This window comes from Dromiciops gliroides, chromosome 1 (genome assembly GCF_019393635.1).
Source record: "Dromiciops gliroides isolate mDroGli1 chromosome 1, mDroGli1.pri, whole genome shotgun sequence".
NCBI classification, from domain to species: domain Eukaryota; kingdom Metazoa; phylum Chordata; class Mammalia; order Microbiotheria; family Microbiotheriidae; genus Dromiciops; species Dromiciops gliroides.
This window is the reverse complement of record NC_057861.1, coordinates 439,607,305-439,634,452: the sequence shown is the minus strand read 5'-3', so window position 1 is coordinate 439,634,452 and position 27,148 is coordinate 439,607,305. Positions and strand designations below refer to the sequence as shown.

At 36.9% G+C, this 27,148-nt stretch overlaps 1 protein-coding gene across 1 annotated transcript in view; it reads right to left on the bottom strand.

Annotated features, from left to right (window-relative positions):
• MSH3 (mutS homolog 3) overlaps positions 1-27,148 on the bottom strand; it is a 211,709-nt gene that overhangs the window by 83,913 nt on the left and 100,648 nt on the right. Inside the window, exons 13-17 of the mRNA XM_043977192.1 lie at positions 24,637-24,769; positions 17,288-17,475; positions 12,667-12,835; positions 8,744-8,808; positions 6,398-6,514 (exon numbers count right to left, since the gene is read on the bottom strand). Of these exons, the coding sequence (XP_043833127.1) occupies positions 6,398-6,514; positions 8,744-8,808; positions 12,667-12,835; positions 17,288-17,475; positions 24,637-24,769 (672 nt within the window). The remainder of the gene's footprint in view (positions 1-6,397; positions 6,515-8,743; positions 8,809-12,666; positions 12,836-17,287; positions 17,476-24,636; positions 24,770-27,148) is intronic.

Here is a 27,148-nt window from a genome sequence, read left to right as displayed (position 1 = left end):
TATAGATTTAGAGCATAAAGTGTCTTGGGGGGTCAGCAAGTCCAGTCCCCTCAGTTTACAGATAAAGAAACCTTAGTTTAAAGATAGATTAAGGGGCAGCTAGGTGGCGTAGTGGATAGAGCACTGGCCCTGGAGTCAGGAGTACCTGAGTTCAAATCCGGCCTCAGACACATAACACTTACTAGCTGTGTGACCCTGGAAAAGTCACTTAACCCCAATTGCCTCACTAAAAAACAAAAACAAAAAACAAAAAAATAAAGATAGATTAAATAGCTTCCTCAGGGTCAAACAGCCAGTAAGCATCTGAGGCAGAATTCGAAAGGATGATTTCACAGAACTCTACCCTTGGTTTTCACATCTGCAAAATGGGAGTTTGGACTCAATGGCCTCTGAGATCCCTTCTAGCTCCAGATCCAGGATCCCACCACAACGGCTGAAGTCGGGGTGAGGTGAGGTTGAGTTTACACAACTGCAGAAGCAGGTAAATTAGGGAGTATTAGTCAATAATGGGTATGGTTACATAGTGTGGTGTGTGGTTGTATTAGAGACCATGATTGGCTTTGTAAGGGAGAGTAAAATGGGATCAGTATTGCCACTCTCTGACCTCATACATCCTAGGGGAAGCTAAGCCTGCATGAGGCCACAGTCCGTCCTTTGGAAGCCACTCTTCCATATTAGGCAGCTAGACGGCACAATGGCTAGAGCACCAGGCCTGGAGTCAGGAAGACTCACCTTCCTGAGTTCAATTCTGGCCTCAGGCACTGGCTGTGTGACCCCAGGCAAGCACTTCACCCTGTTTGCCTCAGTTTCTTCATCTGTAAAATGAACTGGGGAAGGAAATGTCAAACCCCTCCAGTATTTTTACCAAGATAACACCAAAATCCTGCCACATAGGTGGGACACAACTGAAACAACCCAACAACAGCCATGTGCCACACACTATGCTAAGCACAAGGAATAAAAGGAAAAGGTAAAAGCGAGTCCCTGTTCTCAAGGAATTTATGGCTCTTGATTCCACTCTTAATAATAGCCAATGATATTATTAATTTGCAAACCAATAAGAGAATGACAACTGTATACTCTGCTTGTGTCTGTGTGCCATAGATAAATACTGCTCAGTCTTTGGCAAACAGAAAGTCCTAGGGCTATAGTAATGGCCAGCTGAGTTTGGGATTAGATTCTGTTCCATGAATACGAACTTAACTGAGAAAGGGAAATATTTTCCAACTTGTTTGTGAATACATTTCTAACATGTTTGAACTTTGCTTAAGAGCTCCTATAATTCAATTTTAAAAGAATTTTCAAATGAAAAGGTTTCTGAGTCCAACAGAGCACAATCTAGTACTTAGCCTTCTTTTCACAATGCAAGCAGGAAATAAATTTCTTTTTCACTCACTGCTTTTTGACATCCTTTATGTCCTATAGCATTCTGATCAAAAACAATGTTAATGATATAAATACGTGTATGCCAGGAAGAGACAAATACATTTGCTGAATTGCTAGCATTCAATTCTTTGATGATGGGTTCACCAAGTTTATTGAAAAAATAAAATAAAATAAATAACTCAGACCATATGGCATCTCATTAAACAGTGCTCATGGCAACCAGGGCCTTTTTCTCTTGGGAGTTCTTACGGAAAGAGCACTGGTTAAATCTCAGCCAGTGTTTGATTATCTGTGGCAAGAGACAACAGGGATAGATGCAGGGAAAGCTGAATAAAGTGATGTGTTTTAACCATTCATCATCTTAACTATTCATTTGAACATACTGTCCTATTAAATATTTTATCAGAGAAACTGACAAGTAGCCATATAAATTAATCCCAGTTTTCCTTGCTTCACCCTTCACCTCAGCCTAATAACTAAAGAACAGATTAAAACATGTTTATTTTTAATTGAAAAGTATGCTAAAGTAAGGAGAAGACAAAAGTGTTAGACCTTCTCTCAGTTGGTAAGCAGTACTAGGTGAGTGTTACACAAGGTCATTGAACTAAATCATAAGGGGTTAAACAAAATAGGTGAGGCTACTGGTAGGCAAACTGAGTGATGTACCACCAAATCAGGTAACAGGAGTGAGGGTATTGTGGAATAGTCCTTTCAGTCTTGAGATAGTATTCATTAAGTCTACAGTGCAGTCGAAAGGCCCAGGATCAGAACAGTTAATGAATGAAACACAGCTCTCTGAAGCAGATTGGAAAATTCCATGGCCAGAATTGCTGTCAAAGGCTTTGGTCTAGACCTACCTAATCAATAACACCCTCTGTAGCCATCCCTTCTGGATCAAAATAATCTGACAAGGTGGATGCAAGATGAAAAGGACGTCTAAGTCCTTCCATACAGACATTAGGGGAAGAAACTCTAGAGGTCTAATAAAGGTTGTGTGAACACATAGAAAATTAGCAGATAAGCTTTAGTATGGATAATATGTTTAGAGAAAAATAAACTATATGTGATGTTCAACTCTGAACAGGAAAGGGATCAAGGGGTCACTGAAGACTTGATGGTATCAGCTGTTTGTGTTACTGATGCCAAAAAAGAGTAACTAACTATACACAGCCAGCATTAAGGAATGAAATTTCCTACCTGAGCACAGATCCATGAAAGTGGATCAAGTGTTGGTTTTTAGGTTCTTTTGATCTCTTCTTTATGGCAATTGTTTTATATCGGTTAAATATAACTAAAAAAATTTACAATCACTATCACTCTATTTCATTATTCCCCATTTCCCTTTTTTAGATACAAATAACATTAAAATAGATCAGGTTGAAGTTGTAGGGTTTTTTCCCCCACATCTTTTTCTCATTTCTATTCTTCTAGCTTTATATTTGTTTTATAAGTGCTGTAACAAGTCAGTAGTCTAACTACACAGATAGCAATGTTTTTGCTCAACTAAGAAAATCTTTATTGCCAACTTCAGAAAGGATAAGCTTGCAACCATGTCATTCCAAGCCTTCCACAGGCTGGTTCCTAGCTATTTTTGTAGCTACATGCTATCCCACCCCCTTTCCAACATTATATTCTGGCCAGGCTAAACCGCACTCTAGTTCTACTTGTCATTCCCTCAAACAAAAGTGATTCCTGCCCCCATTCTCTCCTTTTCACTATTGAATGGCTCCCTGTCTTACTGATATTTGTGTTCAACGTCTTTTCTTCTTATACTGAAGGCTTCTAAAAAGCATGGACTAGAGCAGGGATTCTTAACCTTTTCTGTGATGTGTACCCCTCTGACAGTCTGGTGAGGTTCATGGACCCCATCTTGGAATGGTTTTAAACTCACAAATAAAATACATAGGATTACAAAAGAAACCCTATTTCGATCAGTTATTAATTGAAATACAGTTATCAAAATATTTCCAGGAGGCAGCTAGGTGGTGCAGTGGATAGAGCACCAGCCCTAGATTCAAGAGGACCTGAGTTCAAATCCGGTCTCAGACACTTGACACTTACTAGCTGTGTGACCCTGGACAAGTCACTTAACCCCAATTGCCTCACCAAAAAAAAAAATATATATATATATATATATTTCCAGAACCCAAATTCGCAGACACCAGGTTAAGAACTGGTAGAGAGCATATTTTTAACATCCTTAGGACCTAAAACAGTGACTTGCACATATGCTTAATACGTATTTGTTGAATTGTACTGAATTGTCTCCTACTAAACTAGGTGGTACAGTGGATAGAGTACCAGACCAGGAGTCAGGAAGATTCATCCTCATGAATTCAAATCTTGCCTCAGGCACTTACTAGTTGTGTAACCCTGGACAAGTCATTTAACCCCGTTTGCTTCAGTTTCCTTATCTGTAAAATGAGCTGTAAAAGAAAATGGCAAACCACTCAAGTACCTCTGCCAAGAAAACCCCAAATGGGATCATGAAGAATCAGATACAACTGAAAAATTACTAAACAAAAATAAAAAACTACTTGAGGGCAGAAAGTGTTTTATCTAAACATTACATTTCTTGTATTATAGTGCTCTTCACACAGGAAATGCTTAATAAATGCCTGCTGATTAAAAAAATTAATTACCTCTATGGTTTTCAATCTGGGAGAATTATAAACCTCATCATCTATTAAAGTGGCAATGGCTACAAGTCTACAAAGAAGTAGAAATGCTTGAGATATTAAAGAAATCAAAGTTAATGATATAAAAATGAAACAACTATGATGAACTTATCACTATCATACTGATCTAAAACTTCTAGAATTTTTCCTGAATTCCTGCCTTTGTTGTTACTGTTTAATTATCTTATAAACATTTGTCAAGGAATTCTCTAAAAATTCATGCATACTTATTGAGTATTGAGTATTGTTCTTGTTATTGTTCAGCCATTTCAGTTGTATCCAACTCTTCACGCGTCAATTTTGGGATTTTCTTTTCTTTTTTTTTGTTTGTTTGTTTGGTGTTTTTTTTTTGTTGTTTTAGTGAGGCAATTGGGGTTAAGTGACTTATCCTGGGTCACACAGCTAGTAAGTGTTAAGTGTCTGAGGCCGGATTTGAACTCAGGTACTCCTGACTCCAGGGCCGGTGCTCTATCCACTGCGCCATCTAGCTGCCCCATTTTGGGATTTTCTTGACAAAGATATTAAAGTGGTTCACCATTTCCTTCTCCAGCTCATTTTCCAGATGAGGAAACTGAGGCAAACAGGGTGAAATGATTTGCCCAAGGTCACAGTGCTAGTAAGTCTCTGAGACCACATTTGAACTCAGGTCTTCCTGAGTAGTGATCTAGTTGCCCAATCAATCCTATTGATTATGGGATGACTAAAAAATAAAATGTTGTACATGAATATAATGTAATATTACTGCAATGTAGAAAAAATGAGTGCGAAAAATTCAGAAACATATGGGAAGATTCATATGAACTGATGAAAAGCAAGGTAAGCAGAAGTAGGAACAAAACGTATATATAAAAACTAAAACAATGTCAAAGGAAAGAAGAAAGGAGAACCAAAATTGAATGCTATATAATTAATTATAATGGCCATGATTGGCTGTGGAGAAGAGATAAAAAAAATGCCAATCTCTCCCATCTTTACAGAGTTGGGGGATTATAGGTAAGGTATGTGTTCATTCGTTTTGCTGAAGTTTTTCTCCCCTTCTTCCTTTTCATTCTTTGTTAAAAGATGTGACTCATTATATAGGAGAATGTATTGGGTATAGAACGTGGATGGATATATTTGGAAATAAAAGTGAAGTAAAACCTAAATACATAAATTAAGAAAAGAACCTTTAAAAATCCAGGCATAGCCTGCCTAACTCAATTATTTAGTTCTGGAAAAATGAAATTTTGGATTGTGTTTCTCATAGGGTGAAATAGCATAAAAAGGGGAGGCTGGTAACCATTATCATTTGTCCTGAGTGATCAGCTGAAAAATATCACAATATTGAGGGGGGTCACAACAATGAGATTATTAATGACTTTCAGGCTACGTTATGCAGAGTATGACTACAAATATTTTTTTTGAAACCTCTAAACTTAGCATTAGGACAAACATGTGACCAATATGGGCAAAAGCAATGTAAGAGGGAGTAAGAAATACCAGTTATTTACAACAAAGAGTGTTTATTCAAAAATATATTGTACTTCATGGATGCTATACACTAAACAATAGGAATGTGGTCATCTTAACATAGTAGTTGCCAGAGACAACCTTTTTGTTAAATAGTTTGGACAATATAGAAATATCCATAGGGGGCAGCTAGATGGCACAGTGGATAAAGCACCGGCCCTGGATTCAGGAGGACCTGAGTTCAAATGCGGCCTCAGACACTTGACACTTACTAGCTGTGTGACCCTGGGCAAGTCACTTAACCCTCATTGCCCCACCAAAAAATAAAAATTTAATTTAATTTAAATTAAAAAAAAAAAGAAATATCCATAAGGGTATCTGGAAAATTGGCTAGTGGGAGCACACTATTTCTATAGAATGACATCAAAATACATATAGAACACAGAAGAATAAGAACTGTATACTCTGGTGTCCAGTAATTAAGATCAATGTAGAGGAGGAAAAACGCAAACTTCCTTTATTTCTTGTAAGGGAATAAATTATTCCAAAATTATTGATTCATATTTGCTTTGGAAAAAATATGTATGTAGTAGGGTTAAGTAATAACTGAAGGCAATGCCTTACTCACTGACTATATCAAATCCTCAGTCCCCAAATATATAGTACTATAACAAAAATAAATGTTTATTCTGCAAGCAAAGACTTTAGGATGAGCTTACATTTCAATGGATTAAAAATAAAATCAAAGAGCACATGTATTCAACTATTGTATGACAGGCCAGAAGAAATCAAAGCAGTAATTTCTACTTTTCCTTTTGATGGAAAGATTTTCCGGTCTATTTCTCATAGCAAGAGTCAGATTATACATTTCATTGTAAACTCACTCTAAAAAATTTAGCCATTCAGTGTTGCAGTCAAGGACTAGCTGCTCCCGGAGCTGATTCAGATGTCTGTAATTTTCTACAATAAAAGGAGAGTGAAAGCGGCTGACAGCTTTTGTGCTAGAAGAGAGAAAAAACATAAATAGGAAATCAAGGTTACTTAGAAATCAGTAATACCATCACTTCAGAAAATTAGAGTAGTTCTTCATTATTCTCTGATGAACCTTGAAAATAGATGTAAAGAGGAGCATTCTATTATTATACTACTCAAATCTATTCATTTCAATAATCTTTACCATAAAGAAAAACTCTTGGATTCTATAGAAAGGTGTAGATAGAAAGCTTTTAAAACTTATTCTTTAATATAAAATCTTTATGGTAAAATTAGTATTTCAATTGTTCAGCTTTAGCAATAGAAAGTTCTTTCTTTTAAAATTTGCTAATGGAAGACCAGTTTGATTAGTAGAAATACATATATGATATAATAAAACCCAACACATCAATTCAAAGGAGAATGAAGGTGAAAGAAATCTTTGGAGAGTCAACTATATTTTCTAAATTTCCCATATAGAAAAATGATACATAGTCATTGCTATTTTACCAGTCTTTCTATACACAATCCTCAAATATTCACATCAGTTTTGATATTAGGAAAAGAACATTGCTTGGGTAAGCTGTCTGCTGGCAAGAACTGCAACATGTCCTCTGTTCCATTTCCATGTTCCCTGCCCATAGTGCAGGGGCATCAATCAACTTTAACTTGTCAAGTCACTGTACCAAGGGGATGGATTTATCTCCTCTGTCATATCACTTTAAAGGTCTGGCTCATGATGTACTAACCTGCCCTTCCTGTAGCCACAGTAGCTAAACAATTAACAACAACAACAAAAAAACTTGCAATAAACCTATTTAAAAGCTATGCTATTCACTCATTCGGCTACCTTTACTGAATGCTCAGAAGATGATTGGTACCATAATATCCTGTGCTTGTTTCCTTTAAACTAAATGTGGTCTAAGTTGTTATGCAAATATGTTTTATCATAGCTCTCTCTTCTGGTATAAATGATTTAATGACATTCCAGTTGTAGCTCTAAAAAGACTCCCATGATTCAATCTCAAGTAATTTCTATGAAAATCAGATTTCCACGGACTAGCTGGAGGCCAATATAAAAGTGGAATAAGAGGAAAGGAAGACAATAGAAGGAATGCCAGAAAAGTTGAAAAGGGGGTGTGGGGGTGGGGAGACAGATTTGGGAGGAAGAAAAGATGTTAGAGTACTTGATTCTAATGTCCAAAACTTCAAAACACTCAGTATCAAAAAAAAAAAAAAAAGAAAGAAAAAGAAAAGCAAGGTGTCAGGAACTTATGAGGCTGGTCTGGGCACTTTGGGGGCCTCTTGTGCTACTGACAATAAATAGCAAATCATTAATATAATGATTAAAATGATAAATAAATTATCATTTTGTTTTGATATAGGCTCCACTCTGTTTCTGGCACTGAGAATAAATGAAAATGGTCTTTGCAGTCCTTTTTACAGCAATTTTAATACTATCACCAACTTTACTCTTTTGTTATGTGATCTTATCAAATCTGTCTAAAGAGACAAATGCCATTTCACTGTGAGCTCAGTATAGGCAGTGTAATTAAAGTTAAGATAATTCATTTTTTTGTGAAGGATAGATACTATTTCTGAGGCTAATTACTGACCTAATAAATACATAATGCCTATGATTCCTTGGCAACTCCTACCCTTCTCTGAAATAAGGCTCCTATTACAAGGGTCATTTCTCACTCTGAAAGAAAAAAGCTCTATCTCCATTCTGGACCGAGATGCTAACATATGATGAATCTACTGCTGTCAATCTGCAGTCGATCCTGACACAGGAGGATGGAGAAGCTATTCTGTAATCCCATTTGCTAAGAAAACCACCAAAAAATGAAAAGGTTATGATCTATCTGAAGTTGGAAATTAAATTTCCACCTTATTTATAAAAGCATCAGGCAATAAGAAAATGAAAATGCTCAAGCAGAAGAATCCCCTTCATAACATGAAGGCTCCTATGTCTCCAGTAAAGTCACTAGACTCAGATAATAGGACAGAAAACATGAAAAACTGCTCGGCAAATATCCGGCGAAGCACAAATATTAAAATGAAAGAAAAGTCATCTTTCAAAATAACATTTAGAATGGCTAGAACAATGATGCTGTTTATTTAATGTCCCCTACCAAAACTAAAATAAAGGCTTTGTTTTTAAGTTGAAAATTAGACTATTCATATTCTAGTTGTACAAAGAAACAGTAATGTCATCATAAAGTTAAATAAGAGAAAAAAATTATTTTAAAACCTACCTTCCAATCTTAACCCAATCAGATGGTATAGAAGATATGAGAGAGTTCTTTATTTCTATGAGAAACTAAAATAAATGAAAAGGGAATGTTAGGTATTTAAGGAAAAATTCCAAAAAGTGCTCACAAATTGAAGATGATTCTTTGGTTATTTAAACAGTAAATTACTATATGTGACCGAACTTAAATTATAATTAGACCTGGGTAAAACATTAATTAATGGGACATTCTGGAAAGTCATTATTAGTTCCTGAGACAGCAGTGCCTATGACACACACTCCAAATCTGGTCCTTTTATCATCCTTTCTACATGTGTAAAGAGGTAAAAGGAATACAGTTGAGTGTAACTGACCCTGTAGATCCTGAGAGGTATGTAAACCTGCCAATAAATATTTGTGGCAGGTAAGGGGAGGATATTAGGAGACAGTGCACTGCTCCTGGGGAGGAGGCAAAGTTATAGGAACTACTAAGTAATGGGTATATCACCTTTAAGGTGCTGTTGTTGTTTAGTCATTTCAGTCATGTCTGACTGCTCATGATGCTATTTTGGGGTTTTCCTGGCAAAGATGCAGGAGTGGTTTGCCATTTCCTTCTGTACCTCATTTTACAGATGAAGTAACTGAGGCAAATAGGAGTAAAAGACTTGTGGCCAGATTTGAATTCAGGTCTTCCTCACTTCAGACCTGGTTTAGAACTCATTTAGCTACCCCTACATATCTAAAAAGCTGTCCTCCAATCAAAAGAATTGCTAGTTCTGACGTTAAATGGGCACAGATATATAGGTATCAGCTACAAGTTAATATATTTAATCACCACAATATAAAGCATAGAAATCATTAAATCTTAGGGCCAGAAAAGATCTCCAAATGTAAATTACTCCATTCCTCTTTAGAATTCTCCTTTAGTGACTCTTTAGGAAGGATAACACAACCCAGTGGTATTTTTAGAGGAGAGTCCATAACAACTCTCTGTAACTTGTTATTAGGTAGTTCTTCCTATTTTATCTGAACCCTTTAGGCCGTACTGTCAACTTCACTTTGTTCTGGCCTTAAGAGATTGAGAGCAGATTCACTATTGTCTTGTTAAGAACCTTTATCAAATTGCCTACTCATCTCCAAGCTGAAAAAATCCTGTATTACTAATAACTTTTCTTCATCAACTTTTTTTATCAGTCCTTTAAATCACTCTTTTGGTCCCTTTTCTGAATCCTTTCTAGTTTCTTCCTGTCTCCCTCTGGCTCTGATGCCCAGTGCTATAGTAACTAAGAAGAGTGCTGAGTATAAGATGAGAGTAACTTTGTCCAAAAGAACAAACTTAATCTTACTACCTGATCTCAGGGTTGCATCTGCTTTTAAAATGGAAATGCAAAAATGCTAACAATTTATTTTTGTCTACTATGACTTACAGATCTTTTCCTGACATTTTTTTTTACATTTACCAATATTTCCCTATCAATTATATGTACAGTATGGTTAATTTTGATAATAATGCTCTTTTGAAAATGGAGAAAGATAAACTTAAATGGAAGATAATAATAATTTTAACTCTTAAGAGAAGTTGGCAATAAAAAAGATGGTTTAAGCATAAAAGAGAAGATTCATGGAAATTTTCCTTGAAGACTGTCACTTATTAAATACTTGAAATTTTTAAATGATCACTTATGTTCCACATCTATTCTGAGAAAAGAAAAGAGAACAAAAATAAATATAATAAATATGTAAAATTATACTCTCTATTTTTCTTGGTCTCCTTCCTTCCAAAAAAGAAACATGAGTAAGTTTTGGGATTAGCTTTACAATGATGTTTTTAAATTGTAAAAATCTGTTTTACAAATTATCCAATTTCATTACTCAATCACAAGGTTGCATTTTTCAAAATCTCATTTGGAATCTTCAAATTGTTACTAAACATAAGAGATGGAAAACCATCATGGCTCATGGACTCTGGACAGACCAAAAGGCTGAAACACTTCCTTTAAGGTAGGTTTCCTTTATTTCTTATTCTCTTTAAACTTCAAATCAGAATATGGGATGATGATGGTTAGCATTTTGCAGGCTGTAGAGCACGCACAGATGTAGCTGATCTTACACAGCAGGGCTGCCAGTGAGCCACTGTGTAACCCTACAAAAGGTAGCCTTTTCATTAAATTTCAACATTTGAAAAATGGATCCCCCTCCAAAAAAGAAAAAGCTCTACCTCTTTTGAGAATATTGTGTGAATGAGCTATTACATAAAGGATTAAGATTTCCATGCTCTGCAAACATTTGCAAAACGTTTACTATCTTTCAGTATTCTGAGAGCATTCAAAGAAGTGCATGGAATCACAAAACACACTGAACATGTACCCTTCAAGAAAGATTCATATTGATGGGAGGTTGGACACTGGGATACAGCATGAGAAATCTAAAGAGTCATTCACACTGGAGGCATTTGTACTGCATGAAAAAATATTTCAGATTTAATTTCAATTAATACATGCAGGCAGGTAGCATGGAGGATTGAGTGGGGGGCCTGGAGTCAGGAAGACTCAGGTCTTTTGAATTTGAACTCAGGTTCAAATTCAGCCACAGGTCTAGCTATGAGACCCCAGGCAAGCCACTTAACCCCTGACTGCTTCAGCTCCTCAAATGCGAAACAGGGATAATAATTGCATCTGCCTCTTAGAGTTGTAGTGATGAGAAACTGAGATAATATTTGTAAAGACTCTTGCAAACCTTAAAGCCCCATATAAATGGTAGCTATTATTATTATTATTATTAAAACAAATTAATCCAAGTCTCTAATATTACAATCAAGCTTTTTGAAGGCAGTATTCAGTCACAATTCAAAGGAGCTAACAAAGAATATGCCAATACAATAAAGAAATCCGTTGATAAGCATTGATTATAAAATTCTTCCTAGTCAAAATCATGCTTCACGTTGATGTTCATAAAAGTCAAATTTGGTTATTGGGTTACCATGGAAACTCCCAAATACCCATCTTATATTGATGAAATACTAAAGTATTTCCATAAGAGTAGTTTTTTCCCTCCCGAGCCTTAGATTTAGAGAGCATCTAGTCCAACCTCCTTCTTCTGCAGATCAGGGTACTATGGGCCCAGAAAGAGAAAGAAGGAAGTAGCCAAGTGGAGATGTGAACCTAGCTTCTTTGACTTCAAATTCCCTATGCCTTCCAATATAGCATTCTATCATAGAATTCTATCACAGAACAAGTACTTAGTGAATAATACTGATAAACCAGAACAGGTTTCTTAGTTATTTTAAAATTTGTTCTAACAATTTTTAAACCAGAACAGGTTTCTTAGTTATTTTAAAATTTGTTCCAACAATTTTTAAAAGTTCACAATTTTATAAATTTACCATAATTTTGCAAGCACTCACAAGGAGTGGCTGTTAAGATAGGGCAAGGTAATAAAGACAAAATGACTTCTAAACATGTGCCACAGTGATGAACACTGTTTCTCTGACTTTGAGCCCCCTGAAAGTGCACTTCAAATCCACTGCAAAACAAGATAGTATATACAATGTTATAAAAATAAGACCCAATAAAAAGGAAAATTCTAAATTCTTGTGATTTCTCTCTAATTCTGTAAAGTGAGGAGGTTGAGCTAGATAATCTCTAAAGGGTCCTTACAGCTCCACATTTTAGGAATCCATGAAATATACATCAGTTACTTAAGATGAGAACCCATTCTGTATGATCAAACCAAAACAGAACACAACATTATTTTCAGCAGCCAGATTTTCTGACCAGCTGTACAAAAAGGTAGTGCTATCAGAAATGTTCTTTTCAAAACTATAAGGTAGCAAAACAAATTCAAGAAGCTCAAGATAATGTAATAAGATTATTTCTCTCAACAAATTTTCATTTTATTTGGTAAATAGCTTTCATAGAAATAAACTAGTTAATTATAGATTGGTATTACCTCCTGTCCCAACACTGTTTTGTAATGTGCAGAAGGATTTTTTAGTACTCTTCGTATCTCTTGCAAATGTTGATTGATTTTGGTAGTAACCACTTGTATTTCTTCTTTCCTCTTACTTATTGAAGGGAAATCTGTGAGGTCCTTGAATAACTCAGTTTTATCTCCAATTCTAAAAAACAAAAAGTATGTTTGTATTCATGAAGAATTTGTCTTGTGAGTGCAACTAATCATCAAAGAGCATTTCCATAAGAATGTAGTAGAATTAGTACAAGACTGAGATGAGTTCTAGATTTGAGACCCATCTTTGTCCACAATTACCACTATGATCTCGGGAGAGCCATGTGACCTTTCTTTATTCTCAGCTTAGCTATAAAATAGGGAAGTTTCACAAGATGATCCCTATGGTACTTACAACTTGTGTAACTCTGAACAAGTCATTTAATTTTTTTGTAACCCCATTTTCCTATCTACATGATGAAGACGATGGGGCTGGATAATCTATAGGGTTGCTTGCTTTCTGCTTTCAATCTTATAACTGATCCTTTAGTAATAAGGAGCAGTCAGTCACTGGTGTTCCTTGAAGACAACAATTCCAGGGGAAGAGTATGGAGGGGAACCAGATGTCAGGAGCATGAAGATTGACAGTGAGGGGAAGTCTCCTCTGGGCCCAACTTGTCCATCTACACTTTCTGTCTCAGGTAGATAGGAGTAGATACATATGTGGAAACCCATTCAGATGGACCTCTTGGGGTCTCAGAGGGGCTGAACCTTAAGGGAAGACTTTGAAGTGTCTAATCTCATGTCTTCTTCAATGGATCTCTTCTCTAGTGACTGACACTTTGCTTAAGTATCAGTATCTGATGTATACTCATTGATACTTCAACAGTTAACATACTCCCATTCCCTTATACTTACCCATCTGAGGGATTCTCAACCCTTGGCTACGATGTAAAAACCTCCTTCACCATCCTCACTTCAATGCCCCCTCTTTACTATCCACTTGAACACTAACCCCACCCAATGTTCTTCACTAGATCTGTCTGCCCCTTCTACTGTATTAGCTAAAGTTCCTATTCCATAATTAATGATATTCCTTTCATGTTAACCTTTTTTCCTTTCTTACTCCAGTCTTCTGACCCTCATTGAGACATGGTTCCCTCCTAATGAAACCACTATCTACTAGCTGTGTAACCCCAGGCAAGTCACTTAACCCTCATTGCCCCGCAAAAAACAAACAAACAAACAAAAACCCCACTCTTTATCATCTTTTTCACCCTCAACCCCACTGACTCACTCAGTTATGCTGGGAAGTCCAATTATACCTTGTTCCCCACTGCCACCTCCAGGCTCTCTATTACCCCTCCTGCTTTAAAATTCATGCCACCAAATTTATCATCCAATCCATAGTCTGGTAGCTGTTATCTATTGACCCCAAGACATTCTCCTTCCTTGCTTAGGTTTAATGTCCAGCTCACAATCTTTCTCTCTTGCCTTCATATTAGGGAACTTCAACCTGTGTACTGATACTCCCTCAAATACCCTAATCTCTCAGTTCCTCAATCTACTCAATTCCCATGACCCACTCCTCTATTCTATCTCAACTGTCCACAGAGATGGTCATATTCTTGATCTCACCACCACCTACAAGAATCTTACTTCCTTGTTTATAAATTATGAAATTTCTTTATCTGATCAAAATAATTAATCATTCCACTTTTTTCAGTCTTATGACCCTTTACCATATTCTTTTTCCTCACCATGACCTCCATTCCCTTCAACTTTGTTTTTTTCCAAGGTCATCACCACTGCAATGGCTATACCCTCTCCTTCCTTCCCTATCTTCAATTCCTTTGAGAAACACTGTCTATGGGGGTAGCTAGGTGGCGCAGTGGATAAAGCACTGGCCTTGGACTCAGGAGGACCTGAGTTCAAATCCAGCCTCAGACACTTTGACACTAGTTGTGTGACCCTGGGCAAGTCACCTAACCCACATTGCCCCGCAAAAATAAATAAATAAAAATTTGAGAAACACTGTCTGCTACTCTTGAATAGCTTGACCCCTTGTTTTATCACCAATCGTGATTTGCCAGCCCCCAACCTTGGATTATTCCCATCATCTGCTTCCGTTACTTCTACTCAGGTGGTGATGAATGGAACTAAAGAAAATCATAAAACTCTGCTGACTGCATCTTCTATAAATTAATACTAGCTTATCTCAAATGAGTCCTCACTGCAGTAAAGCAAACATTTTATTTTTCTCTGATTTGCTATTCCACTCTGCACAAAAGCTTCATTTCTTCTGAAGCCTCCCACAGCACCTCCTACCCACTCCCTCAGCTAAGACCCTTGTCTTATACATCAGAAAAAAAATGCCCTTTCCCTCTTCATGACATAATTCAGACATCTTCCTTCACTATATCATCCTTTACTCTAGTCTTGGGGAAAAAGAGATGATCCTTCTTCTTGCCAAGGCCAAGCCCTCTGCATGAACCCTTGATCTCATCCCCGCCTGTCTTCTCAAAACAAATCATGATCACTATCTACTGTCTCTCATCTTCAATCTCTCCCAACCTATTGTCTCCTTTCCAGATGCCTAAAAATATGCCTCTGTTTAAAAGACTTTCATTTTCATCATTCCTGCCATAATCACTAGCTATTATTCTTTATCTCTCACCACCTTCATGGTTCAACTCTATACTCAGTGCTTCCACTTCTCACATTCTCTTCTAAACCTGCAAAATATGACTTCCAACATCACCATTGTGATGTTTAAAATCTAATGTTGGGGGCAGCTTGGTGGCACAGTGGATAAAGCACCAGCCCTGGATTCAGGAGGACCTGAGTTCAAAGCTGGCCTCAGACACTTGACACTAGCTGTGTGACCCTGGGAAAGTTACTTAACCCTCATTGCTCTGCCAAAAAAAAAAAAAATCTAATATGGGTCCTAACCTGCCCCCCCCCCAGATTGGGGGGTAAACTAGTTAAGATTTACTGATAAATTCGGCAAGAGTTTAGGCTTTTAAGTATTTATTAAAGTGTATTAGAAGTTAGTGAAGAGAGAAAGAGGTTGAGAATAGATCCCTTATAGCATGGAAAACCCTAGCTTAGATCTATTCAGTATAGCCAGAGAGAAACCCTTGCTTTTCCTAACAGTCCACATGAAGTTCTGCCACCAAGCCAAAATACCAGAAGAAAAGAGTCTGATCCAGCAAACCACCCTCACCTTCCTACTTCCTGTCTCCCTCCCTAAAAGGGGAGGTCCTTCAAGCTGATTGGTTGAGGGTGGTCTCCTGTTGATATCATAACCTCTGAAAACAACACCCCACTCAGGGCCAGCCAGGTATGGTCTTGATTTAATCATCCTTAAGAAGGTTCTCAGTCAGTCTCTGTCTCACCCAATTCAATCAATTCCAAATCAATCTTCAGGTGGGGCCCCTGGGTGTCTGCCAAATCCCATTATTTTATCATACCATTCAACTAACCCTTTCCAAAGTTACCTTAATTGATAATTAATTCCTTAATTGACAAATTTAAAGGACTTTTCTCAATCCTTATCCTTCTCAAGTTCTCTGTTGCATTTGACCCAGTTGATCACCTTCTCCTTGATTTCCTAGTCTAAATTTTCCTTCTAGTCTCCACTCTAGGTTCGCATTACAACACTCTTTCCTGGTTCTCCTTATATCACACTCCAACCACTTCTCAATTTCCTTTGCTGCTAATTATCCCCTTGTTACTGCCAGCAAGTATGGGTTTTCCCCAAAGCTGAGTCCTGGGCCTTCTCTTTTGCTCTATACTATTTGACTTAATGAGATCATCAGTTTCCATTGGTGCAATTACCACCTCTATATATTTGATTCCCAGATCAATATATCAAGCCCCAGTCTCTCTCCTGAGTTAAAGTCACATATCACCAACCGCCTTTTGGTCATCTTGAACTAGATGATGTCCTATAGGCAACTCAAACTCAGTATATCCAAAACAGAACTCATTATATTTTTGCCTAAACCCTTACCTCTTCTGAATGTCATTATTACTATCAAAGGCACCATCTTCCCACTCACCTACCTTCCATGAACTATATGATCCAGCTGGTATATTCCCCTACTTGGAGTTCCTTGAAAACAACACCTCATCTCCTGTCTCGGTATCTTTGTACTAGCCGTCTTGCATACCTAGAATGCTTTTACTGATACCTGTGTAGCAGACCCTTCCAACTCCAAAAAGCTACTAGTGCCTTCCCCTCTCAGATTACCTTCCATCTACTCTGTATTTATATCACATATGGCAAGTTCTTTACATGTTGTTTCCCCCATTAAAATGAGTGCTCCTTGAGGGCAGGGACTACTGTCATTTTTTTTTTATCTCTAGCACTTGACACATTAATAAATGCTTCTTGACTGAATAACTGAATTATACATACTGTTTTCCTACTTCTGTCTATTTTACTCTGCATTCGTTTATGTCTTCCCTTGCTTCTTCAAATTCTTGGCATTAACTGTTTCTTAGGGTATAATAATATACCATTACATTCATATACCACAATTTGTTTAGCCAGTCCCTAATCGATGAGGGCTGACCGATTGAACATTTTAAAAGAAATAATGAAAGGTCTGATACTTACTTGGCAGCTTGTTCATTGAGTACATTAAAATAATGCTCCACTGGGTTGAGATGCTCAGGAATTTCCAGAAGGAATTGCTTGAGCAAGTCTGATTTAACTTGGGAATTGATAGCAGGAATCAATGCTTGAATTTCTATCTTCAGGTTACACAGGGCTTTAACAATCAAGAAGAACTCTTGGGTGGAACACTGAAAATGGAAACAGTTTTAACCTAAAGTATGTAAAATATCTGAAAATAAAATTTAATGATTAAACAATTATTTTAAAGTTGGGCATATTTAAGATTACCTTTCTGCTGAGTGTATCTTGCCACATAAAATACTTAGCCAATTAACATAAAGAACTGCCAGCAAATGCTTATGTAGTAAATAACTAGATGAATAATGTTTTAAGGGTGTAAATGAAGTGATTTAAAACCCAGGATGTTTTTCATTTTTCAAAATGCATTTTAAAAAAACACATCAGAAATGCCAAGGGTGGGAAAATAAATTCAAACAATATGCTTAATACAGTTTTAGTTTCTTTGAATCTTATCTTCCTGCCCTCTCCTACACTCTTATTTTTCCTACCAAAATAAACTAAGCCGTGACATGCATTCATTGACAATTTGTTTTTGAATTGCTCCTTTTAAAAATTCACCAGGATTTTACCATCAGTTACAATACATGAAATACTACAGTTCCTATTTATAATCACATTATTACTCAAGAAAATAAGAAAAGAACAAATCTTCTACTATGCTCTGAATATTAATATATTTACTTATTAGATTTTCCAGACTAGGAAAATGACTTTAAAGATCAAGACCCAAGGAAGACAGAAAGATGAGTTAATTTTGCAACTTTAAATCTATTAAACCTGTATCTACTTTTTATTATGTAATGTAATAAATTCCATTCATCCTTGTTTTCAGAAATTGTTACATTTCTTTTTATTCTACAAAGATATCCACAGCTCAGTTTACAAGGAGTTCCACAAGTTTTCTCTGGGCTGGGTCAGAACCAGGAAAGATAAATAAGCAATTGGAAGCCTGAGTCACTAGGAGACTAAAGAACTTGGACACTGTTACTTAGGTAGCAAGTATTAGAAGCAGTACTTAACTTGAGGTCTTCCTTATCACAAGGTCTGCTCTCTATCTACTACATGATGCTACTCCTTGTTGAGACAGAGTCTAAGGGCATACCTGCATCTCTCGATTTTGTTAAACTGCATATCTATAAATATGGATTGTAGGACAATTCCTTCTTTTATTATACCAAAGAAGGTTTGGTTCTCTAGCTCCCTGTCTTTCTTATCCTTCCCTTTCTCTCCCCATAATGAAGGCAAAATATATAAATCACCAAGTCAGTTCCCAATCACAAGGATTATAAAATAACTTACCTTTTATTGCTGGGTAAGAGCTAGGGGATTATTTTAATGATAATCTGAGTAGTGAGAGATCTACTTCAAAGAAATAGCAAGAATAACAGTAGTTGGTTGTGTAGCTTAAAAATAAACACACACACACCAAAAAACAAAAACAAGGGTTTATTTAAGTGGTTAGAGGAAGTTAGAAATGATGGCCTTGGCAGGGAAAAGTAGAGTTCTATTTTGAACATGATGAGTTTGAAATGCCTATAGGAGACACAGTTTGAAATGTTCAACAGGCAGCTGGTAATACACAAATGAAGGCAGCTGATTGGCTCAATGGATAGAACTCTAGGCCTGGAATCAGGAAGATCTGAGTTCAAATCTGGCCTCAGACACTCACTAGCTATATGATCCTGGGCAAGTCACTTAACCTCTGTTTGCCTTAATCCACTGGAGAAGGAAATGGAAAACCACTCCAGTATCTTTGCCAAGAAAACTCCATATGGGGTCCACACAGCTCAACAACAACAAATGTACAATGAAGGATCAAGAAAGAAACTAGGGCTGGATATACAGATATGGGAATCATGCTTAGAGATGATAATTTTCTAGAATTGTGACCCACTATTTTGATTATCTCTCTTGGCTATAAGCTACAGAGTGTATCTGGATGCTGTGGCCCCAGAATTAAGCAGTCGTCCAAAATTGGCCTTTTAGAAAAGCAAATTAACATGGTAGCATAGTGTTTGGTCAATGTAAGATCCCAAATACCAAGGCAAGAACTTGGTATTTTTTTTAAATCTACTGCAAATTCAGGGAAGTGCAAAGTGTAGTGGTGTACCCCAGTAATCCTAGCTACCAGGAAAGCTGATCGTATCAGAACTACTGAGCTCAGGAATTTTGAGCTGCATTGTGATAAACTGATACCATATCTAGACCAAATTCAGCATTGATATGGTAAGCTTCTGGGATGGCAGTTAGGGAAGAAGGGAAGCAGGTGGCCTAATGAAGGGTGAACTGGCCCAGAATGGAAATAGATTAGGTCAAAATGCACATACTGATTAAAGTGGGAATTGGTCTATGAGTGGCCCCTCACTTCCAATCTGGGTGAGACAGGGAGACCCAATAATAATAATAATAATAATAAAATATTTAAACCCCAATCCACATAGGAAAAACTAAATGGATGATTCAACTAATCAAACCATAAGCATTTATTAGACACCTATTGGTATGTGCTTGGAACTGCACTAGATGCTGAAAATGATACTTGAATTTTCAGGCCATTTAAAGTCTCTGTTGTATTATTTTATATATCCTGTTCATTTGTGTGTGTGTGTGTGTGTATGTATAATGTATATATGTATATGTGTGTGTGTACATACACATACATACATACATACACACACACACACATCCATTGTTTCTTCTGAAATGAAGAAGGGCTATTAAGCCAACGAGGACATGCTGGGTCCAGCACTGAAGAAGAATAGAACAGGTTGCACTGCATATAACAGTATATTCACAGGATCACATATTTAGAGTTTGAAGTGACTTTAAAGACCATCAAGTCCTACTCCCAAATTGCTAATAATTAGTGAAATGCAAATTAAAACAAGTTTCCAACTCATATTCATCTGATTGGCAAAAATGACAAAAACAGAAAATGACTTATGGAGGGTGGGAAGAAGTATAGAGAATACAAGCAAACTAATGCACTATCAGGAGAGCTGTGAATTGGTCCAGCTATTCAGAAAATCAGTTTGGAACCATACCCAGCAACTCTCTAAACTTTTTATACCCACTGACCCAATGATACCACTACCAGGTCCATATTCCACAGAGATATATTCTCCAAGAGAAAGAAGAAAGAACTCATATGCATAGAAATATTTATAGTAGTTCATTTTATTATAGTAAAGAACCAGAACTAAGAAAGTTGGGGAAGGGCTGAACAAATTATGATACATAAATTTTACCAAATATTATTATACCATAAGACATGATGGAATTGATAATTTCAGAGAAATCTTGGAAGACGTATAAACTGATGCAAAGTAAAGCAAGCAGAACCCAGAAAACAATACAAAAACATCAAGATCATAAAGAAAAATAACTTTCAGTGTCTTGGTTTTTTGTTGGTTTTTTTTTTTGAGAGGCAATTAGGGGTTAAGTGACTTGCCCAAGGTCACACAGCCAGTAAGTGTTAAGTGTCTGAGGCTGGCTTTGAACTCGGGTCCTCCTGAATCCAGGGCCGGTGCTTTATCCACTATGCCACCCAGCTGTCCCCCTTTCAGTGTTTTAATGACTCTGATCAAAGGACCAACTACAATTCCAGAGGGCTAATCATGAAGCATGCTACTTACTTCCTGCCAAAAAGGTAATGGCCTCAAGGGTGCAAAAAGAGCCACGCATTTTTGGACATGGGCAATGTGGGGATTTTAGTTATGCATATTTGTTAAATGAGTTCTTCCCCAGTTGCAGGGGAATAAGGTTTGAGAGGGGAGATCGAGTGAGAGGATAGCACCCCCTCAAAAAAAGGAAGAAAAAGGGGTCATTGAATAATTTAAAGAAATGCACAGAAGAAAACAGAAAGAAGGCTAATAGAAAACAGAGAAGAGCAGGGTATCTTTGAAAATTATAATTTAAATTTGTTAAATGCCAAGGAAAAGCAAGTCATACTTAACAAAAACAGTTTCTTGTATAATTCTCCTTTTCTGTTCTATTTTATTAAAAAATATTTATTTGGTATGTGTTGTGTTATGAATAAAATAAAAATTTTAAACTGGCCAGTTAGGGACAATTATTTAGTTTCCTTCCTTTTCTCTCACATAGTATAAGTTAGCATATTGTATATTCATACATAAAAGCAGACATACATAGACTATGTTAGCAGTGTCTATAAGATAAAAAGGGTGTACAAAATACTTTTATTTTTCTTTATGGGCAGTACTAAAGTACTGTACAAAAAAACCCCAAAAAACCAATATAAGATTTGACCTTCTAAGAAGGGGCTGACAATGGATTTCAAGTTAAATAACTTGAGTGGGAAGTTAACTCAAACTGTGTCAAGTTTGCTTTACAGGCTCCTTGACCCACAACTCCAACATGCTACCAGTGTATGGCAACATGACAATGAATATGACAATTTCCAGAGAATTACACATGACTATCACATAGAAAGCAACAGTGAGGCACATCATGGTGGGTATCAGTAGGTTGTAACATACAAACAATTAAGAACTTTGAACAAAAAGAAAAGTAAAAGATGTCATTAAAAAAGGCTAGAATAGGATGAGAGAAGACGAGCTGGTCAAAATGTGAAGATGAGGGATGACAGGAAGACTGCTAGAGGCTTCCACTGGGACTCTATTGTTACTAGGAGAAAGTGAGGAAGGACTATTGGGAGGACTGCCTATGGAAAATTTATGAGAGCACCGGACCAGGGTCACACAGAACTGGAGGGCATGGATGGATGGTTATCTACATTGCTGGAAGGAACTTCCAAATTGGTAAAAGATCCACTTGAGTGTCTGGGTATCTATAGATACCAGATCTATAGAAATACAAAATAAAACTCCTCTGTTTGGCATTTAAGGCCCTTCACAACCTGGCTCCGAATGACTTTTCTAGCCTTAAAAAGCATCATTCTCCTGCACACATTCTGTAGTCCAGGCAAAATTATCTCATATTTATTTTATATATTCTTTTTTTTTTTAAGTGAGGCAATTAGGGTTAAGTGACTTGCCCAGGGTCACACAGCTAGTAAGTGTTAAGTGTCTGAGGCCAGATTTGAACTCAGGTACTTCTGACTCCAGGGCCGGTGCTCTATCCATTATATATTCTTATATATGTACCAGGTGTCCCTTTGATAGAAAGCCTTGAATCCAGGGATCATTTCATTTTGGATCTTATATCACCAGTACTTAGCACAGTACTTGGAACATAACAGACACTCAACAAAAGCTTGTCGAATGACTAGACAAGGCTGAAATTGATTGATACACTTCTCCTGTGAAATTCGTAAACACTTCTGATAACAGAAGCCTCAAAGGCTAAAATGCAGGATTTCCCTGTCAGCATCCCCCTGCCCTTTCCTTATACAGTACATGCCTAAGAGGGCAGCTTGATGGCTCAGTAGGTAAGAGTGTTAGCCTTGGGAGTCAGGAAGACCCGAGTTCAAATCTTGACTTTAAATACTGGCAGTGTGTGATACTCAGGTAAGTCACTTAAGTCTCTTACCTCAGTTTACTCATCTGTAAAATGGGTTGATAATAATAGCACCTACCTTTACAGGATGATAGTGAGGATCAAATGAGATCACATACATAAAGCACTTTGAAAACTTTAAAGTGCTAATGTAAAGACTGGCTATGATTATGGCATTCTAAAAAAGGAATTATTAACCTGGGGTCTATGAATTTAAAAAACAAACTGTAATTACTGTATTTCAATATGATTTGTATCCTTTGTACCCCTTTGTATTTTTATTCTGTCCATTTTAAAATATTCTCAGAGGGGGGTCCACAGGCTTCAACAGACTGTGAAAGGGGTCCATATCACAAAAAAGGTTGAGACCCTCCATTTTAAAATTATTTACAATAACACCTAATTTTTATTTAAAAGACTAAATTTTTCATCCAAGTCTCCCTGGCTTTTGTGACTAAGGCTGTTCCCCAAGAATTGAATTTACAATTCTGGCTACCAAAAGACACAATTATTTTTAAAACCCCAGCCTTGTGCCACTTGGTATGCACTATTATTATCATCCCCAAAAGTACCTATTTGTGTTTGCTGCCCAGCATTTTCTGCACAGCCATATGGCCTAGCCTAACCATTTTCACAACATCCAAATAAAGCACTTCAGAATTCCTTACAGTTTTATAAATTTCAGACCACTGGCACAGTTTGTACCCAAAGCATCACTCACCAGTTGGTGCACAAAGGAGAAGCTTATTTAGGGTATGCTGATGTTAAAGAACAGACATGTGTTTAATGATGTGTTCCAAGAGTCAGCTAACAAATTTACCAAAAATAAGCATAGATAAGTACATAGGAACATAGACTTAAAGCTAGAAGGGATCTCAGAGAGCACTGTACAAATGACATTGGTATAAAATAGTTATATATTTTCCAAATCTGATTTGTCTCTGAATTTTTTCTTTCCTTCACTTTTCAATGTAAATCAAACCAAACTTGGGGTATGTAGTTACATAAGCATTAAAACAGCAAAACAAACAAATTACAAATTACTCTGGAAAAATATTTTTTAAAAAACAAAAGTTATAATCAGGGATAAATTTACTCTTCAAATGACAAACTTAGAAAATGAATTTGGTTCCGCCTGTCTCAGAATTTGCAAAAATTTTCCAGGTCAAAATGCATCTATGAAGGTATAATTACAACAAATCTGTTTGCTGGTACCTTGTCATGAATTTTCTGTTTTAGCAAACTCCAGATAAAAATGAAAAATTAAAGAGAACTGTCTACCTATATATTACTAAACTGCTTTTCCCTTTATGTTTCACTGTAGACCTCAGTGATTTTGTATATACACTTTTTTCTGGAAAAATAAATGAAACTATTGAATGTAAATGTTAAAAATCAGTATTTTAACCCTGGCATTTACACACCTGCTTATGTCCAAATAGAAATCCCTACTAGGTCAAATGAGCAGATACTTAGAGGCCTTAAGAGACAAGGCTAATTCAAATAAGTAATTCTACCCAGCTCTTTAGTGGGCTATAGTTTCAGGACAGAAAGTGAGGAAATTAAGTACGCATTACATTCCTGCATGGGTCAGTTGGAGTGTGTCAACTTTACATTTCTTACAATGGAGAATATCAGATTACATCAATTTGCATGATTACAAGTTTTGTAGGAGTCAAACATTTTCTTTTGCTATGTTCAAGGTTGGGTGTGTTAAAGATACCAAAGAATTGAGATGAAATCTTCCATCATCCCTAAGATCTCTCTAGTTATGATTTTCACCGACTTACCTTTTTGTGATAAATACTACAAAGTCCTCTCTCTATATCAGGCAATTTGCACAGATGGTTTTGTATGTGACCAAATATACTGGACTCAGAAAGAAGAATCTCAGACACTGCATCAAGTCGAGCATTTATTTCCCTGTTAGAGAAGAATGATTGTAGTTATCTAAAAAATCTCCTGAACTTTAAGGAGCCCTGCTCCTTCAGAATACAGATTTTCCCCCCAATATTAACACTTTGGACTTATAGAAATTCCATGGAATGTTAGGCACCTTTAAAAAAAGCAAGATCTATTTAAATAGGCCCCACAGTGAAGCAAGAAAGAACCTTACAGATCATTTGCTTTGCTAGGGACAAGGATCTTTATCACTCTTTTCATAAAATACCATTTAATCAAAGAACATGGAAAATCCATAGGTTGTATCTGCATGGGGATACAGTAGTGATTATCCTAATTGAAGTAACTGGACAATAACTACAAACCATCAAACAATTAATTTGATTCATTTTGTGATAAATGGATTGCTTGACTAAACCTCACAAAAATAAAATAACTTTAAAATGTGAAAGGACCTTAGCTATAATATAACACACCCTATTCAATTTAAAAGGAAAGGAGGGGAGGAAGGATAGAAGGGAGGAAAGGAGGGAATGATTATTTATTAAGTTCTTACTTTACAAAAATTATTTTATTTGATCCTTAGGACAATTCTTCAAAGTAGGTGCTATTATCCCCATTTTTCAGTTGAGAAAACTGAGGCAAACAGCAGTTAAATGACTTGCCCAGGATCACATTGCCAGATTGTATCTAACAACAGATTTGAAGTCAGGGTTTCCTGACTGCAGGCCCAGTGCTCTCTATCCAATGCACCATTTGGATGCCAATAGAGAAAAAATTCAAGTCTTTGAAAAGTAACTGATTTACCCAGTCATACAGCTTTTAGTGGTACACTTGGGACTTGAACCCAGTTCTTGTAATTCCAGGGGGTCAGGTAATGAGCTAAGTACCATGTTGTTCCTGTCACTTTGTCCTCCTTGTACATGTAAACATTCACTCAGTAAATATTTATACAGTACTATTATAGCTCCAAGAAGCTGGAGCATGTGCAGTAGGTAAACCTGCTAAACTGTCTTGGCGGATGGGTTAAACCAGGTTTAGGGTGACTGATGGGCCTTAAACCTGTCAGTGAGTTAGGAGGTTGTCTACCCCAAGCATGTGAAGACTTTCCCAGGTGGAATGGGCAGACGAGAACAATTTATTCCAAAAGCTGCGAAGGCAGCTGAAGTAGATGCTGGGGAGCACGTGGAGCTTAGTCAGACATTGAAGACACCAAGGTTGTCCACTGTATTCTGGGCCATCGCCAGTCATCTTGACTTTTCTCTTGCCACTGGACTGACTTTGCACAATTCTGCCTCACTTAAATCCCATTTAAAAGCAAGTCAAGACATCACCCATGATGTCATTGGCCCTCTTCAAAAACAGAGGAACAACAACATTGTGTACCTATTGTGTATAACATCTCTGGCTAACTTCCCAGAACAGGGCTACGTGTTGATATTGGTGGCTTTTCTACTATATGCAGGAAATATAAGCAATTGAATCCTAAGACACTGTGAAAGAAGTCTTCTACCTACTCACTACGTGACCTCCAACCTACCGGTCTAGCATCATCTCAAACTACTCCTTTCCACATATACTATTTTCCAACCAAACTGGATGCCTCTCTGCTCCTCTTCTTGCCTTGCCTTCTCCTACCACCACACCTTTGTTCACACAATACCTTGTGCTTAGAATGGATTCTCCCCCATTTCCCACCTGTTGAAATCTCTCCCTTCCTTTAGCCTCAATCTCAAGTGCTACCTCCTCCAGGAAGCCTCCTTTGCTTCTGGTAAATTTTCAGTGTGAGCATTTACACCTCGGAATCATAAAAAACCAGGGCTGGAGCTATTTGTTTTGTTGACTGTCTAGACTTAAGAAAGTGTTAATAATGCAGATTAAGCTTAAAAGTGGGAGTAAGCATTTTTTCCCCAGAGATAGCCTGTCAAACATTTATCAGCTCATCCCTGTATTGCTCTATAAATGTTGCTTAAGTTCAGCAGAAATACTGGAGAAGACTCAGGGAATGAAGTTATAACCAGACTGGAAGCATTTATAGAGCACTTTAACATTTGCAAAGTGCTTTAAACCCATTATCTCATTTGAGCTTCTGCCTAACAACCTCCTTCCCTCTTCAACAACCTCCCCACACCAGCCGAAAGTAAACATGCCTTCCTAGATGGTTTTCTAGGATCTCTTCGTCAATCACAAGATCAATCAACAAGTATTACTAGGTACCTATTACTCGCAAGCCACTATGCTAGATTAGGGGGATAACAAAGATAAAAACAAAATAATTCATACTCTCTCAAGGGGTCAGGTGGAATTAGAGGGACAGCATGTAAACAGATAACTAATTTGAACATATAATAAAAAGTAAATATAAAGAAATTTAGAGGAAAGGAAAAAACACTAACAACA